Source organism: Neopelma chrysocephalum, unplaced genomic scaffold, assembly GCF_003984885.1.
Source record: "Neopelma chrysocephalum unplaced genomic scaffold, ASM398488v2 Primary Assembly neopelma1_65, whole genome shotgun sequence".
NCBI lineage: Eukaryota > Metazoa > Chordata > Aves > Passeriformes > Pipridae > Neopelma > Neopelma chrysocephalum.
The window spans coordinates 6057879-6076470 of record NW_020897722.1 but is presented as its reverse complement, the minus strand read 5'-3'; the positions used below and the strand labels follow the sequence as shown (position 1 = coordinate 6076470).

Genomic DNA, 18592 nt, shown 5'->3' with positions numbered 1-18592 from the left:
GGAATCCAGTCAAAGTTTTTCAAGATGTTCTAAAGCTGGTACACAAATAGTAAGAGCTGAAGTATTCATCAAGCTTGATGTCTTCAGCAGACTGGGAAATTTTTTGTCTCCATATGTTGAACATTTTGTTATCTTTCAGAGCAGTCCATTGTGGGATGCCTCCCAAAGAAAAATCACTGCATCATCCAACAAGCCAGCTTTTTCTTCAGAGCCAGAAGAGCTTGTTGAATTGAGTATCCTAATAATCCTTCGAGAGATGTTAAACACCAGCCTGATCTTGTTTGTGTGTGTGAGACAAACTAGATATCTGCCATTGCATCCTTTTATTAAAGAGTCTTCTGGGCACAGCACTTGACAATATGCTGACTCTGCTTATAGCTTACCACACTTCCATATATATCCCAAATTTCTCAAATCCCTTTACAGAAATGTGCTACTATGGAGTCGCCTGTGAATGGCGGATTTTAAAGTTATTTTCTTTGAGACTCAACTTTGTCAGCTTCAATCTTTTACTGCATCAGTAGGAACTCAATTGAAATATACAATTTCTTTTCCTATTTTGCCAGATCAGCTCTTATATGTACTAGATTTAATTTGTGCTCATTACAGAATGTCACTAGGACCATATGCATTACGTAACTCTTAAGCAAGGACAATTTTTTCAGGCAGAACAGTTATCTCGAACTTTCAGACTTTCAGACACTTTAGATAAGCAGACTTTAGCCCTGCCCTTCCTGTGACGAACAGATGGGCCTCTCTCTTCGTCCTTGTAAGCCAGAAGACCTGTTGTGGAGGATCCTGGGACTAGGATTCTCAGCAAAACAAAGGGGTTTTGGTAAGTGGATGCATTTGTCTAACTGAATATAGAATCTTCCCAATATCTGTTAACTACTTTAAATAGATTAAATTAATTAGACATTGACAGGGCACTGACAAATGAGGCACCTAGACTTTCTGAGAAGGTTTGCATCAGAGAGCATTTCTAGGAGAGGCTGGGGGTTAAGTATGTTCCAGATCCACCCACTTCTCATCCATGCGGGTCCTTATAGGCAATCTGCAGTTTTCCTCGGAAATGGTTTTGGCAGATTGCAGACACTGTGTCTGCAGGTGCACTGAGTCATGTGAGCCCACGGAGAAGGTGCACTAAGGCACCTCTCTGCGTGTGTCAGCAGTCTGCTCCCAGAGACTCACCTCCAGTTATGGCTGGAGAGTTATTATGGAGCTCTAATCTAATTTCTACATATAAAATTTTAGCTGTTATAGTATAACAACTTCCCAGTTAAAACTGGGAGTTACCAGAAAGAACTAGTGTAATACATAATACAGTTTTACAACATACTGTTGTAGTAAAACTATCCTGTTATAGCACAGCATAACCCTAACAGCTATTTCCGTCATTATAGTAGAAGTTTATTTATTTATTTACTATGTATAAGTTGTTATAGTATAATAGCTCCAGTTCTATATAGAGAGGTTAGAGTTCTGATGGGTTATTGCACAGGCTTTATCTTGCTTGGGGGAAGCCCCTTGTCTGCACAACACAAACACACGAGAACATTGCCCCAGATATAAAGTAACATCTTGGCTTCGGAAGCCAAATGCTGGTTTGAGAGAAGCCAAGTTTCTGTTTCATTTGCAGAATCTGTGTTAGGATCCCTGCATGGGAAAGTGAGCAGCTGTTGGCTAAAAGAGTGGATCAGAGCCGGTCCTGGTGGATACACCATGGACTGCTCTGTGTCTCAGCCCTTTATGTGCAGGTCTAACCACAGTTTAAAAAGAGGCAAAGAAAAATAAACCACAAAAATCTTCATTCTTAGGCAGCTGAAGGATCAACAAAAATTACAGTTAACAAGCTTGTGTCCATTTACTGGGATCAATCCCCCAGAGAAGCAGTAACTGAGCTGAAGCAGCAGATGAGAGCTGTGAGGAGAACGGCTGCTCTGCTGGCCTGCCTTGAGTGTAATCGGCTTTTCTTGTTAATGTCTGAAATCCCCTGTAAGTCAGGACGATGGAGATCTAGTGGCAAAACTGACTTGAAGTGCTTTGCAGCCCCTTTTACCTGGTAACCTAATTCCTCTCTACAGAGCACTCGTTGCCTTTGGCTGACAGCAGTGATGGTGTAGGGAGAGGGCCCTGGTGAGCTTAACCATAAAAGGATGGAGATGGAGAGAAACTTTGTTGAGCAAGAAATCATATTTCCAGATATTTTAGGAAATTTTCATACTAATACACATATATGATCGTCTCCCCAGTGACATGAAAGTCACCACTCTTCCAGCCTGTGCAGCAGCGTGCCATGCCCAGCACCCAGTACTACCAGTCAGAAACACCTCCCCGCACTGGTTTCTGTCACAGTCAGTCCACACCTTCAGTAGCTGTGGGGACTTCCCCCTTTTGATAGCAAGGACCAGAATGTGGAGCAGAACAGGTTTGCTAGGTGTGACTGCAGGAGTGCACTGGGAACAGAAGTCATGGTGGGAAGGAAGGGAGCAATAATATGGGAATTGCGATGGGAAGGGAAGAAGAAGTAGAACTAGATATATGTGCACCTTGGATTGGTTTGCCCTGTATTGCAGTTTTCCTGTACCTGGTGTCAGTTAAGAAAGCTTTTTTCCCCCCTACATTCTTAGCTGCCCTCTACAGTGTTAAAACTGAAGCATTTTTAACATAATCAGTTTTTATTCTTATTGATCTTTTTTCTACACACTTCAGCTTAGACAATAAAATAAGTGAGCCCACTTTATATTCAGAGCTCGTTGTTAGATGCTGAGAAACTTCGAAAGAATTTTTGTTTGCCTCAGAGCAGTTTCTTCTGAAAAGTGGAAAAATTAACTCCCTGTATGTAGCAGCTTCCTTTAACAAAACCGAGGACATCTGACCAAGATTCCCTTAAATCCTTGTGAGGCTAAAAAAATATTCTATTGCTCCTCATAGCTGAGGAGTGGAGGGAAAGCTGAGCTTAAGTCATCATCCTCCATCCAGCCTTTTGGCCTGGTCTTGATGGAAAAACAACTGCTTGGGACAAGTCAGAGCAGCCCGGGGATCTGGAGCAGTGCCCGGGGAGAGGGACATGCCTTGTCCTGCCAGAGCTGAGTGCTGCCTGCCCTGCCTGGGCTCCCGGGGAACAAGGAGGAAAACATCCCTGAGAAAGCCTGGCCTCACACCACCAAGGAATTTCAGGGAGATTTAAACTAAGAGGTGATTTTGCCCTGAGTATCTTAAGCCTTTAAACATTATCTACTCTAAGGACAGGAAAACAGGTGTGGAATAAGTAGAGAAGGAGAAGGAGCAGTCAGAAAACTGATTCTGCAAAATCCTCAGCCATATGCAGGGAGGAGGCGACTGGTGAGGAGCTGCACATCTGACCAAACCACGCACTGGCTTCCATGTGTTGCTGGGGCCAGCTCAACTTTGGCTGCAGTGTCTTAAAACTGTCACATAGCTGAGACAAAGCTCTTTTAATAGAAACAGTAACTGCCCCAAATCAATGCTGCATCGATTTCAGCCAACACCTTAAGTGGATTTCTTTATCTTGCATCTCTGTTTCTTAAGGATTAGCTTTCACCCATTTTGCATCCAAACACTTGGATTATTTGATAATTACATATTTATTACCCAGTCTTTCCCAGTAAGCTGAGTCATTTCTCTCACACACACAAGTAAATAACAATTTATGGCCTGACTACCCTCTCCCAAGTGACACATTCGCCGTTCTGTTCCCTGCCATTGTACTGCCCCTGCCCACAGCGCTCAGCATTGCCAGGCCCGCAAGGCAACTGCGGGCTCGGGGACACTGAAGGCTTAAAAAAAACGTGACTCGGGCACAGGCTTCAAATTCAATGTATTTGCATACTTTCCCCAAATACTTGAACAATGGGGCTTGTTTCTTCGCTGCCAAGAGCCAGCTCCATTCCTGGAAGCGTTCAAGGCCAGGCTGGATGGGGCTTGGAGCAACCTTGAGCAGGGAGGGATGTCCCCGCTCATTGCAGGGGGGTGGAACTGGATAGACCTTAAGGTCCCTTCCAACCCAAACCATTCTATGATTTTTGTGCAGCTGGTGCAGACGTTTCTGCAACCCAGTGTTGGCATCAGTGAGACTCGCTTGGGTGCCGCACAGGAGCCGAAGCGCTTCAGTCCCACCAAGCGGCCGGGTGTGCTGGGCTAGCGCCGAAGCCTTAGTGGAGAACAGCAAATAAAAAGGAAAGAAAACCTCGAAAAGACAGCGTGGGAAGGAAACAGCGAGGGGAAAACACCGGGAGGGAAAGTCAGTGAGTCAAGCAACAGAGGCCGGAGTGAAAATCCGAGGTAACTCTCCTCGTCTCTTCACTGCTCGCTCCGGAGGTTCTCACGGCTCCATTTTGCGGAGGGGGAAGGCGAGGCAGGCGGAGGCCTGGCTGTGGCCGCTGCCTGGGGTAAAAAGGCTGGGGGGGGGACCCCGAGGGGAGCTTGAGGAGGAGGAGAAAGAAGAAGAGAAGGAGGAGGAGCGAAGCCCCGGCCGGGCGTGTGAGGGGCCGCGCGGGGCGGGCGCTGAGGGGGCGCTGGCGGCACGCGCCGCGCGGGCGGGGCGGGGGCTCCCGGCGGCCTCGGCAAAGCGGGCGGGGCCCGGACAATCTCAGCCGCCGCCGCCGCCGGCTGTCCCTTTCTCTACTGCACCGGCACCAGGTAAACCCCCGCTCCCGGGTCTCCCCGTCTCTCGGGGCTCGGGCCGCGCTGCCCCTCCCGTCCCCAGAGCGCGGGGCTGGAAGGCGGCGGGGCTCAGCCCGCCCCGGCCGTTGCCAACCGCCCCCCGCCCGCGGTCACCCGTCCGCCGCCCGCCCCCGCCCCGGCCCGCCCGCCGCCGCTTCCCGCCGGGCCGGGGCCGCGTGGGAGCCCTTCGGGGCGCGGTGTCCCGGTCTGCGGCCTCCCCCGGGCGGGGGATCGGCGTCCTGGGCAGGGGAGGCAGCGGGGCGTGAGGCGCCGCGGGCTGGGGGCGTGGGGCGAGCGCTGGCCCCTCGTTAGCCCGGGGTTCTGCGGGTCGGCGCTGGGAGGAGAGGAAAACCTCCCCCGCTCGGGCGCCCCTGGGCCTGGCACCTGGAGGATTTCCTTGTCAGAAGAAACTGTGACCTGCAGCTTTCGGCGCTGATTGAGAGCGAGCTGATAAGCGCGCGGGGGTGCCGGCGGTCCCTGCAGCTGCCGAGCCCTGGTGCAAAGGTACCGAGCTGTGATGGGTGTTGTGCTCCGGGCTGGGGAGCACAGGGAGACAAACCTGTTTTCACCGTGCCCCCGGCTGCCACCTCGGGGCAGCTGGTGTCAGCGAGCTGCTTCTCTGGGGAAAGTGTTGTTAAACAGGCGGGTTTACCGTAAAACAGTTTGGCATCGCTCGCCGAGAGAGCGACTGCTCGCGTTTTTCAGCAGAATGTGCTGTTTCGGTGTGGTGCTCCTTTGGAGGTTGTAGGGCTGTGTCCCTCGTGTGGTGCTCACGTTTGTCTGCTCCTCAGTGACCGGAGGGGTAGGAGTGTCTGAAACGCGGAACTCTTTGGACGCAGCACCTGTTTTCTGATAGTCTCCAGAAGTTTTATGTCTGCTGGGAAGAAAAAGTATTTGGTTTGCCTTATTCTACGCTTCTTTATTTTAAAATGTATTGTTGATAAGATGTTATAGGGAAGGAAAGCCTTAGCTAGCAAATTCCGTGTTTCTGCGGCACTTGCAGTGCCCCCATCCCACCGTCTGGTTTTTCAGTTTAACATTACGCAAAAAGGAAGTGAAATCTTTGCTCATTTTCATAAAATTTTTTCTGTTTCAGTACTTTGCAACTGACTATTCCAGGCTTATGCTTCTGTTGAATTTCCAAGTTAATCTTAAATGTCCAATTCCCGCTTTTACATATGGGGGTGAATTACTATTTGCTGGTTTTCATGGCAGTGTTGTGGAAGTGAGTTGCAGGGTTTTTTTGTTGTGAGTGATCTGGACAAGAGGGTTTTATTAACAAGCTTGGTAGGCTGTTTACGTTGATGTGTTAGTAGATGTGGTTTGTGTGCATATATATCTATATTTATAAACATATGTATCTTTCAGTGTGCAGTGATTGGCTGACTTGTGACTTGATGTTGATAAGTTGTGGACGTTTTAGGCGTTCAGCTATAGGTGTTGATTATAAGGAGTAAGATGATGAGTTGCAATTTGATAGTTAATACTGGTGGTGTTTTGTTGGGCAGGTTCTAGGAGCGTGGTAAAACACGCCTTTTGTTGTGTGCCGGGAGCCGCGGCCCCGCAGGGGTTAAGGCGGTGGGTTGGCAGCGCCGCCGCCTCCAGTGAATTCAAACTCCCCGAGTGACGGGGAGCGTGGGGGCCGGGCCGGATCCCTCGATCCTGCGGGCTTTGTTGGGGCCGGAAGCCATTTTGGGATCCATGGAACAGCATGTCCCGCCCGCCGGGGAGCGCGCCCTGAGCCCCGGCCCGCCCCGAGCCCGGCCCGGCTGCGGGGGCGGCCCGAGACCCCCCGCGCCCGGGGCCGCCCATGGGGGAGCCCCGGAGCGCAGCCCCTGAGCGCGGAGCCTGCGAGGGCCGAGCGGCCTGGGCCGCGAAATGGTGTGTTGGCAGCGGGGCCCGGTGTGTAAACAATGAACGGGCGCGCTGATTGTTTCACCGCGGCTGAATGTGCGGCTGGTTTCCACCGGCCTCCCTTTTAAAAAGCCTTTCGAGAGGTACATAATGTGAATACGCGGATGTCGCTGCTTTGTGATGGACCTGGGGTTTGTTGGTAGCGCTACGGTTTGACAACTGTGTTTGGGGAACTGTGCCATGATGCTCAATTTACATTTAACATTTACTTTAAAATATCAGTCTTATTACTTGGGATTTTTTTTGTTTGTTTGCTTCTGTGTTGCTCTTTTAATGCTGTTTTATGAATGTGTGTTTTAATAAAATGTTGATTTAGCTTGGAGCTCTTTCCTCTTCAGCCTGTTTAAACTAATACTTAATTTGGTATGTGGAAACATCATTTGTGGAGTATATGTAGGTATTTTATTTGTTATTCTGAGTAATAGAAGAAAATAAAAATCGAAATTACAAGTGGAAAAAATGGTTTGCTCTCAGGAATTGATGGAGTTGCATACTCCAGTTTCATTCTTATTAATAATTTGCCCAAAAGTCTGCTTAGCGTTGGTGGCATTACTGTGTTAAATCATAGTGACTTAAACTTAGTTGGCTTTCCTAGGTATAGAGTAGCATGGGTTCTAGGTGAAGTAGTACCACCACCATCTCTCTAAGACTTCAATTAAAAATTTTTTTGCCCCTTGTGATGTTAAAAGTAAGACGTTGTCTTGCAAATTTTCTTGTTCTCTGATGGACTCTGGTGAATATTTCTGCTGTGCCAGAGTCCTGTTTGTGAAATGGCAATTAACCACTTCCTTTGTCACAAAGGGTGTTCATGAGGAACCGCCTGGACAGTGTGTTTGTGAAAGTCTGTTCATGGACCCCAAAAGCCATAAGTGAGGGTTTGTCTCAGTCATTGGGAAGTGTTTGTAGTGCATGTTCAGTGTTTGGTGCTGCTCCCCCTGCCTTGTGATGCTTCTCTGCAAAAAGGCCACTCGTGGAGCATCTCATCACCCTCCCTGGAAGCCAGGATGGTACAGGAAGCTGTGGTAGTAGGGGTTTTGTTGAGGCTGCCTGGTTTTGAAAGGGACTGTCAGATAAACAAGCTTTTGAGGTGGTGAGGCAGCCTCATGTCTCATCTCTTGCTCAGATGCCTCAGAGTCCCTTAGAGCCATGCAGGGGACCTTTCGTGAGGGTAAATTCTGCTGAGCTGATTACAGGAGTCCCTGTGCTTCCTTGTGTTCTGACCAAGTCAGAATCTGTCTTCTCCTTCCCTTCTAATGTGCTGAATTTTTGTCACACTGATTCAGTTGAATCGTAAGGGAGAAATGATACTTTAGGTGATTGTTGCTGTCTGCTTTCCAAAAAAAAGATGGATTATTTGCAGCAAAAAAGCAAATAATCCATCTGTCTCCTCTGCAGGAACATAGAAATTGTAAGCTGAGGCCCATCTGAATGCCCCCTTGCATTCTAGCAGAAGTTTGTGCTTCTCTTTAATTTCAAGAGAATAAATTCTTTTCAGTTTGGGTTGTCTTATAAAGGTATTCTGTTTACTTAAGGATTTTATATAACTCCATGCTTACTTCTTGCACTGTACATCCCTTAGTACTTAGATGTTTATAGGCTTCTGAAGAAGGAAAAAAGGCTACTTAAAGTTTGGGCCTAGTAATGCTTGCAACACAGCTGATGCTAAAAGATCTCTGGATCTGAGTCCAGACAGATCTGTGGTACCTAAATCAGAAACATGCTGCACACCCAGCAGTGTTCAAACTGGAACTAACTGCTGTGCTCACCTCCCACGTTCTCTGCCAAGTTTTGTGGGTTTTAAATTTTCAAAATACTTTATTAGCGTGTCTTTCTGTTCCAGTTGTTTATGAAAGTTTCATAAGCAAGAAGAATGATAATACCTGCAAGGTGGAGTGCTGTTAAACATGAGTGAACAAATTAGAGAGAGTTACTGTCCTCTGCCTACGCACCCCTATTCTGTAATAAGTATGTAGAATATTTTTATATAAATCAGGTTGATCATTTGTTTTGAAGAGATGAATAACTAAAATTAAGCTGCTGAACTAATAGCCAGGTTTAAAAAAAAAATCCAGTTGCATAGTAAATTTTAGATGCCCATTTTTGAAAATTATGGTAGTCATCTCTGAAGATGATTTTTCAAGTTCTGTTTAAGTCAATCCTGTCTTATTGCTTTGAAAAATTGAGTGAAGGTTGTCCCCCTTGAGTCTGAATTAATTTTAGAGCATCAGACAAACAGTGAATCAAACCAAGCCCTTAAATCTTCTAAGAGTGATTTCTAACTGTGGTGTTTAGATGGCAAACCTGATATCTTTGCTGGAGAGCTGGGTGCTATGAAAACGGGCTATTAATAGTCCTACGCATAAATACCTCCGAGGCTTTGCAGTTTGCACTGCCATTGTCAAGTACATATTTTGTCTATAGTAACTTAATGATACAATTAAAACCTTATCAAGTAAGAAATACTATTTAAATTCTAGCATTTGATTTCTTCAGAAGTCAAGTGAGTAGAGAACTGGTGGTGAAGGGGAAAAGGACAGGCGAGAAACTGAGCCAATATGTTGTTTTTCAAAGTCGGCCGTTGCCCTGCCCATATGGGCAGCAGAGATGAGGAGGAGCTGGGGAGCTACTCAAAGCTCTCTCCCATAGTGTCAAAAGGATTATATCAGCTACTGAGTTGCCAGTTAAAAAATAGGTTTTGTGATTAAATGATGCGTGCTAAGCACACACATCAGCTCCAGTGGAAACTAAAGAGGAGGTTTCCATAGCTTATGCGTTAAAAATAAACCAACTCAAACTGATCATCCTCAATCATAGTTTTGAATTTCAGTAGGCATATGTATGAGAAATATGTTTTGCTGTTCTTTAAAACAAGTGTTATCTGATATTATCAACATCCCTCATCTTGAAATTCACTGTATTTCCACTTCTGTTACTGGAGAGCCATTGCTCTCTGGTTCCCATTTCCTATGTGCTAAATTGAGCTCTTATTTGTTGATAAAGTAAGGCAGCAGTTGTTATGTATTGTAGCAAAATTTGCTGCTTATTCTAGCAAGAGAATGAGACTGCTTTGCTAATACTTCCGCACTACTGATTTAAGCTTCCTCTAAACAAACAACAAATTTTATGTACAAGCCAGTGAAAGCATTATAGCTCTGGGACAAATGAACTGAGTGTAGAGAAAGATCACTTAATGGAAATGTGTTCTATAATACTGAAAAAAAAAGTAAATAGCAGAAGTGAGACCTTATTTTTCATTAACCCCACAAATGCATAAGAGGTGCTTGCATTCAGAAAGCCACAATGTTTAGGCCTATAAGTTTTTATTTTTGTATAAACAAGAAGGAAACAGACTTCAGTAGTAATGGAAATATCTTCCTGCCTTACTGACCTCAGGATTTGGAGGCTACAGGTGGAATGACTAAGAGCATTTTAATGTTACATGTACAGATTTCTTTTTGAGCTGCTTTAATCTGTACCTGTGACGCTGGTTTTTGTCCCTCTCTCTCATGTATAGGTAGCTATACAAATGAAAACTCTTATTTCAGTGTAGGAAAGTGCACCTCCAAAATGAGAGACTTGTTGTTTTGATTGTAAGAATTAGAGTGTAGCTGGGGATATTTTTACCCTGGTTTAGGTATGTCATCACAGTTGTGTGGAATATCTTTTACTGCTCTTGAAACAGGAGCTGTAGGTAATCTGAAAATAGCCAGGATTCTGCTTTGCTAACCATGCAAATGCAGCATAGCCAAATCCCTATTTGTTAAACACAAATAAGCCATCACCAGAGAATCTTTCTAGAAAAGCAAAACTTTTCTTGTGGCTAATAAAACTGAGAAGGGCTCAAGGATTTTGCAAATATTTTAAACTTGAAAGTCAAATTGTTCATAATACAATAAATAGTCACCCGTGCAGGTCTGCAAGTTTGTTGAAATGATAACATCAGTTTTTATTTCCTTCCTAAAGTTGTCATACCTTTCAAAGACCCCATGGAAAGTTTTACAAGTCTTGCTTGGATGGTTTTGGTTTAGTAGTTTTGTTTTTTGGGGTTTTTTTGGAAGTGGATGGCACTCTGGAAAATGTGCCTGATTCTAGCCCTGTGAGTCATTTTGCAGTTGGCTCTTCTGCCAGGGTGTGTAGTCAGTGGTTTTAATGACAGGAATAAATTATCCAATACCATATATTGGAATTTTATGTGAAATGAAGGATACTCCCTTGCAGCTTAGTGGGTGGTGTTCAAAGGTTGTAGAGTGAAATGATTTGACTGTATGTAAAAACTTGTCTCAAGTTTCATCTGCATTATGTTAGTTGGTGCACAGAGCAGCCCATGCTTTGCCCAGTGGGCTCTCAATGCAAAACTCATTGTGAAGAGATCTCTGAGACACGGCTACGTAGCTGTTTAGATTTTTATGCTTAGGTTTTGGGGATGCCAGCCTGACTTGGTTCCTGTGGAAGTGTTGTAGTATAGCTGTGATAAGAGCTTGGCTCATGTTACGGTTCCAGAGAACTCGGAAATAGCTGGAAATGGAGTATCATGAAGAAAGTCTCAGTCAGAAATACCCCGAGCTTCCTGCAGTAATGATAAGAGATATCTGGCACTAGCAGCAATGCTGCTCCAATACTGAGAGCTCCATGTTTCTGGTAACAGCTTTTTTATTTCAGTACTTAATAACACAGGCTGAACAGTGCAAGGGCTCTTACATTGACTTGGCATAATTTTAAGTCATTGCATTACTTTATTTTCACCTTTTACAGTATGATTTGAAACAGTCAACATGGACTTTTCACGTCTACATACGTACACTCCTCCCCAATGTCTGCCAGAGAACACTGGCTATACATATGCACTCAGGTGAGAACTCTTTTCTTCTTGTAGAGAAACTGTATGTTCTCTGAATGTTGCTAACTCTGGAGAGTTTAGCTTTCTTGGTAAGTAGCTGACTTGTTTGAAGACACGTGCTTTATCTAGTGTGGTTTGAAAACAACTCTGTCCTAAATGGAGGAAAAAAAAAACATGTTGAACTAAGAGGACAATGACTAAGAAAATGACTCAGTGTTTATTAGTTGCTATGAATAACTTGTGCCCGCCTAGTTACAACTGCTGTTTGATTTCTATAAATATGTCATCAAAATTCTTAGATGTTTTGTGTCTTGTAACTTCTGAGTGTGCTTTCTTTTGTGACTTTGGACTATTTTCACTTTAAAACACTGATTGATGTGCACTCATTGCTGCTAATGTGGAATGTGGCTGGGAGTAACATATTGATTACTTTTTTTGGCAAAACTGGTTGTTGTGTGAATGTAAAATCTGTGTTCTAATGAACTTGGTTTTTCTTGTGTCTTTTTATTAAACTGACTATTATTAGATTGTTTTTCTTAAATCACTTCAGTTTTCTAAAAACTAACACTGTTTGCTAGTTTTTTATTATGTATTCAGAATAAATGTTGTGATGCTCATTTGAGATTTTTAGTATTAATAGAGCAGATTGGTGCTGTTTTGATCTGTCGAGCTTTTCCTGATGTTGAGATAGTAGATATAATTCGAAATAAGTATATGTCAGTGAGCCTGAGTGACTGGTTTAGCTAATTTTAAGTTTAAAAAAAAAATGATTGTTCATTAGGATGCAGGATGAGATTGTCTTCCTGTTCTGTGTCTGTAAGTCATTAGTGTCTATTGCATATCAAAATGCAGTGTATAGATTGAAGAACACTTGGCAGAAGTTGGAAAAACTGTAGAATTAAGAGATCACTGACTTAATACTCTTGCTTTTGTGTGCTCCAAAACTGTAGCATTGTCAGTTTTTGTTGGGGATCAAAGCCTTTTTTTTTTTTTTTAAAACGATAACCTGATGTCAGTAGTGTTGTAAAAGGTGATGTGTTTTATGTTGCATCAATTGAATTACAATTCTTCATTAATCTTACGAAAATCATTGGTAAAATGTGGTTGAGTACAAGTGTGTTTACTAATTTGAAGAAAAGCATGTTAGACAATGAAAGGTGATTTAAGTGCCTTGTTTCACTCCTGTATTACTGAGATGTTTTAGTTACCTCTGTGTTGCAAATGTACCTTAGAGATTGGCTGAAATATTGTAACTTCTGGCAGGTTAATCTTTACTCCTGTGGTGTTCTTGTCCAAAGCTCATGTCCAACAAAACTGTGTGCAAGAAGAAAGGAAGATGCAGAATGATAAATCCTATTGGACATCTAGAGGATAGTTCATTATTACTTTGGTGGGATTTGTGTAGAAGACAACTGGAGCGTTTGTCTTCCTGCAGGAATGAAGACTTGTTCTGCAAAACAGAGAACTTATGGAGAGGGAGGGTTATATGTCTTGAAACTTTGCAGTTTGCCATTTTGCTGTGTTAAAGTATATTAAGTATAGTTATTCAAATATGGATGGAGCTGGATAATCTGAAGTATAATAACTAAGTTAATGAAGGCAAGTATAGTTAAACTAGGTTGAATTAATTCATTGTAATTCTTCCTTGTGTAGAAAGGAAGGATTGGCAAGCACTTTCTTTAAAATTTCCTCATGAAAAATTCTGTGAAGCCCCAAATATTAAAATAATAGGGGCAAACTACTTAGTACACTGACTTGATGCTGCTTTCAGGGTGTCAAGAGAGTAAACTACAGTCTTTTGAGCAGCCTCTTACTGTGTGTCTGCTTGCTGAACCTGTGCAGGATGACCTGTATTACTGGAGCTGATTCTCCCTTGGGTCAGACAATGTTTGAAGAATCTGAGGAAAGGGAAAGTTGCTAATCAGAAATATTTTCATGTTGCAGTTCATTCCTTCTCTCTGCTCATTTGTGTTTGTTTTGCTTATATTCCAGTCTGGTTTGTTCAGCCTTTGACAATTCATTTTCACAAAATCTGCCTGAGAATTTCTTTAAAGAAATTGGCTTGTGCACGTAGCCCTGCAGAAAGCAGTGCAGTGAAGTTTGATACCACAAAGCTATTAATAGAGTTGGCTATGACTTATTAATAGAACTTATATTAATACTCACTGGGATTACTGCATGTTCATAACTGTAGTGTTTCAGCTTTGTGCTTTTATTCCTCCAAAGCAGAAAAACATTAAACTGATATACCTAAATAATTTTTATCCTCCTCCAAACGCAAGTCAAACTTGTGAATCTCACCCACTTGTCAACATATAATTTACACCCCCCTCTTGAGGCTGATCTTTCCTTTTAGTCACCTTCATCTTTTGAGTTGTGTTGTCAATTTGGGTGCTTTCAGCACTTCACAAATATGGATTAAATCAGTAAGAATTTGGTTTGATTCTTTTTTTTCTTTTCCTGTGTCAGAGCATTCAATCAGAATGTAACTTTCTGCACAGTAGTTGAATAAAATCCTTTGGGGGTTTTTATGTATGTTTTGGGACTGATGGAAGCAATAACTAAACGACTCAAGGCAGTGTCTGCCCTTGCTCAGTGTAAGTGATGCCCTGGTCGGATAACATATGAATGTTTGTATAGTGCTCATGTACCTGTGTCCATGTTAGAAGATGTCTGTTTAGCTGTACTTCTCTGGGTGTGTTGCATTTATCTGTTATCTTGAATAATCAAGAACATCACTGCCCATTTCCTTCTAAGGAATACTTAAAAATAAATGACATTTAAGGTCTATCAAACAAAGCTATCGATGTGCTAAAATTGGCAGACCTCATTCTCATTCCACTAATATATTTATAACTTGAAAACCCACTGAAGTCTGGGACATTCTTATTCTGTAGAAGCTCATGTGAAGGAGGTATCAAGGTAATAGAAGCTGGAAATGTAAGACTAGATCCAGTCAGCAGCTCTGCCAGCAACCACGGGAGCTGTTTGAGGGGAGAAGGAACCAGAGTCTGCACTGTTTGCGTAGGCTGATTGCATCCCACCTTGAGATGCTTTTTTGGTTAGCTGTACATTTTGCATAGAAGTACCATCAATGTACATGTTCATTTCTGACCCTCAAAAGGAAAGACAGTGGTTTTTTATTTACTGTAATCTTTTCTGTAGAAGAAAAAAGGCCACATTTCCAAAGTGTGGAAAGTGAGATGGCAAGTTAGGAGACTTCTAGGTACTGTCCTGCTGACAGAGGGCAGATAATATGAAGAGAATTATTATCCTGCGTGAGACACAAGCTCCTTTTGTTTAAAGAGGAAAAGATTTCATGATTTTTATAGTTTTTTTTAAGATAGTGGAGCCCAACTCCAAGCTCTATATTCAACCCAGATTGATATAAATGCTCACTGAGATACTTGGTAACAGCAAGTGTTCATAAACAGAAACAAATTGAGGCTGGTCACAGCTGTCAGCCTGTTCTGTGTACTTTGTGTTCTTGTGAATTGAGTATCTGTAAGAAACGTTGGGTGAAGATGAGGAAAAGCAAATGCGTAGTGGCAAGTGTAAATAGCAAAACTGGGTTCTGAAACAACTGTTTAGGGAGGGACTCAATAGAAAACTCTTGTGCCTCTGACCCTTTCAGAATAACAACAGGAGGAGCCGCATTTAACCCGTATTCTCACATCTGTCACAATGTGAGTTATCTGTACTTAGTGCTTTTGAAAACTGTAAAAGTTATATTATTTAGTCTACAATTCATTAGGTACATGAGAAAAAGTGTCTTATTTCTTCTCCCCCTTCCAGCCAAATGCCAGCAGGGATTAATAAGCCTAATGTATATAGCAGTGTATGCTGGGTTTGTCTTAAGCTGTGCTCAGTCCTGCCTTGCACAGGGCTGCACTGCACGTGCCAGGGTGAGCAGGGCACACCAGTGAGATCCAGCACATAGTGCCAAACACCTGCCACCAAATCTGGGCACCTCTGGGCAATTGAAGAAGTTACTTTGGACAGACTCTGGTCTGGCCCTGCGGGCTGAATGCCCAGCTGCTGCTGGAGCCACAAGATGTTTTCCTGCAATGTGTTGTCTGGGTTAGTTTTTTTAGCCAAAAGAAATGCAGTTCATGTGGTCTGACATAGTCCTGTCTTATGTGCTTTGCTTTGCATTGTGGAGCAATGAAGAAACTTGCTTCAAAAGCACCAGCTTGTCAGAATTGCATCCTTACTGTAAGTGTAGCTCCAAGGCCTTCTGGTGTTAACTTGTATGCTAAAGTAATACAATACATATCATGTTATTACTTTGTGATGTTCTGAGATCTTTAATGATTGTGTAAGAAAACTATTTCCATTAAATTTTTTTTGCACGAATACATTTTATAATAGCTATTTCTCTGTATTTTTTAAAGGGAAAACTTCCATTTCAAATACAGATTGCACAGCAGAATCTACTCATTCAGATCTAATTTGCTTGCATGTTTTTCTATGGGGTTCTGGGGATAAGGAGCTGCTGTTGTTAAGAGTATCTTGTTCGACTCTTTTAAAAAACCAAATGAAAACCCCAGGAACACTTGAAGTAACTGCAGTTACATCTCTGTATATCCCTGTGCCCTGAGAGGGGACAGAGCCCTTATGAAAGCTGTCCTAGGGCACTTAGCATTCGGATGCTGTGGGTCACAGGGCTGAGTGGTTCTAGAGCCTGACCTGCTGTGCTGTGCCCTTGCAACAGCCTCTGTCTGCTCACTTACATAACTGAATGTTTGCCTGGGTTGTAAGTACGAGTATTCTGCTTTAGGCTAAACTTCTGCTTTCCTAAGTGTATTTCTTACAGACTCCTTGGTTTAATCTCTTTGTGTTTGCCTTGTGTTGCTGCTTTGTCTTCACTGTAAGTTTTCATGGAGGTTCTGAGAGAATCACATGTTGAAATGTGAAGTTCCCAGGATAATGATATGAAAGTTATTTATGTGTAAACTTGCCTCTGTGGAGAAAAACAAATTAAAGTCTTTAAACATTTTTTGTTTGCTCAGAGTTAAATATTTCAATGATATGCATTAAATTAAGAAATCTTTTTAATCTGCTTTTAAAAAAAAGGTAATAGTAGTTAAACTGCAGTAGCTGAAGTAGGGAAGTCTAAATATCTTAAAGGGAGGAAGTTCCTACTTGTTGAGAGATGGAAACTCAGAGTAATGTGGCATACGGATCTTTGGTTCTCAAAACAAGGACTTGGCAAACAAAAAATAGACAAAAATAAACTTTGACTAAAAACTGATCTTTACTTTGCAACTTAGACTGTGTCATGATTTTTAATTTGCTGCTGGGTGTGGTGAAGAAACTGTCATATGGATTCCACTCTCAAATTGGTCCCAGAAGAATGAGTGCTTGCTCTGGCTAAACTTCAAACATGGTTTCCATGGTGGTTGTTTCTTTCTAACTGTGATTTGCTTTCAGTTGTAGAATTTGTGATGTGAATTGCTTGGGAGAACCTTGAATATCTAGACATGTCTAGATTATTTGGGTTACGTGGCCCATCTTGTGGAAATTGCACCGTAACCCCGAATAAACTGCTTTTAATGGAAACTTTGACTGGCTTGAAGGGCGTGTTTGTTACCAGGTTGAAAATTTCCCTAGTAACATTGCTGTTCTTATTTTACTGCAGTTCAAGTTATTCTTCATCTGCTTTGGATTTTGAGACTGAAAACAAAATAGATCCAGTATTTGATTCCCCAAGGATGTCCCGGCGTAGTTTACGGTTAGCTGCTGCAGGATACAGCCAAGCAGAGGATGGACGCAGTGATTCCCTTCACGACAGCTCTTACACCGGAAACATGTCCTTCAGAGAACAGTCCTCTAAGTAAGCATTTTTAATCATCACAAGTTAATTTGTGGGTTGGAATCCTGAGGCTTAGCTGTTTGAACACAATAATGCAAACAGGTCAGCTGCTGGTTTATTCTTTGTTCTCAGTATTTACTGCTATACTTTGAAATTTATGTTCAATATGTGGTTTGCAATGAAATCTTTGTAAAAATACAGGTGCTGGAAGGTGAAGATTTCCTTTTAAAGTTAATCTGCTCTGTGTAGTCACATCAGTGTTGAAATGACTTTTTATTCCTTGTAAAGTGAGAGATTAACAGAAATTTGTGTTTAGTGCTGTGTCTTACCTGTCTTTGCTTTGTTTCCTAGGATGGTAAAGCAACGCAAAAGTATGAACAAACAGCCTGTCAGTGTAAGACACACGCCGAGGAAAAATCTGTCCAGCTCATCTATTTTTAGCCAGAGCAGTTTCAATAGCCATGCCAGTGATACATCAATGGTATCCACTATATTGGACGAGTCTTTGATTCGAGAGCAGACAGAAGTTGATCATTTCTGGGGTAGGCAATGACTGCTATTTCTTGTATCAAACTGTGGGAACTGTTCACGGTTTGGTGTGTATAAATTCATTATCTTTTCCCCACCTGTTTTCTATCCTGTCCCTAAACGTGTGTGCACTTACACTTCTGCTGTAGGTGTCTGTTTGCTAAGATGCCCACTGGAAATTTGTGGTCCAGCGTGTAAACTTGATTTACTGGCATAGTTAACATCAAGGCAAGTTGTACTGTCAATTTAATATGCCAGTAAACATATATAATTTTGTGATGCAACACCATAATTATCTCCTATCATTACTTTCTTCAAAAGGTACACAGAGTACTGTATTTAAAGAATAGTAAACATATAACTTGCATTTGAAAACACAAAGGAAAAGCACTTTCTTCTTTGTTATAGGCAAAAGTGTGTTTCAACATACCTTAATCTGAAAGTTTCAAATCAGTGGTACTTGAGGATTTCCCTAAAGGGTTTTTGTGTATGTCTGGCTGGTTTGATTTTGCAAGTATATAAAAGTATACTTTCCTGGAACCTGCTTTCTTCAACAAAGAGAAAAATATGAGAGTTGTCTATGTAAAGTCTTCTATAGGAGAAGATCAACATTTTATTTTATGTCCCAGTTCAGACTGTTTGTTTCTAGTCAGTACACTTGTGACCTTCCCACAGTCCTAATGGGAAGAATTGTTTCAATCTTGGTACAACCCCTTCTAAACTTGAGATTACCTGGCTCTTAAAACAGAATCTTAAATACAGTGGTATCCAAGTAGTTACCAAGCAACAGAAACACTGTAAGCTTGTAATTA

The 18592-nt window shown here is 42.5% G+C and overlaps 1 protein-coding gene across 12 annotated transcripts in view; it reads left to right on the top strand.

The window, feature by feature from the left end:
- The first annotated feature begins 752 nt into the window (after positions 1-752).
- SUN1 (Sad1 and UNC84 domain containing 1) overlaps positions 753-18592 on the top strand; it is a 33109-nt gene continuing 15269 nt past the window's right edge. For 7 of the 12 annotated variants that reach the window (XM_027683606.1, XM_027683605.1, XM_027683600.1 and 4 more), the window contains exons 1-4: positions 4564-4662; positions 11353-11449; positions 17079-17273; positions 17604-17794. In XM_027683606.1, coding sequence (XP_027539407.1) covers positions 11373-11449; positions 17079-17273; positions 17604-17794 — 463 coding nt within the window. In that variant the 5' untranslated portion in view covers positions 4564-4662; positions 11353-11372. Of the gene's footprint in view, positions 836-4054; positions 4306-4563; positions 4663-4882; positions 5191-6496; positions 6684-11352; positions 11450-17078; positions 17274-17603; positions 17795-18592 lie in introns of those variants that run through there. The other 5 variants (XM_027683597.1, XM_027683595.1, XM_027683594.1 and 2 more) reach the window with 5 other exon arrangements.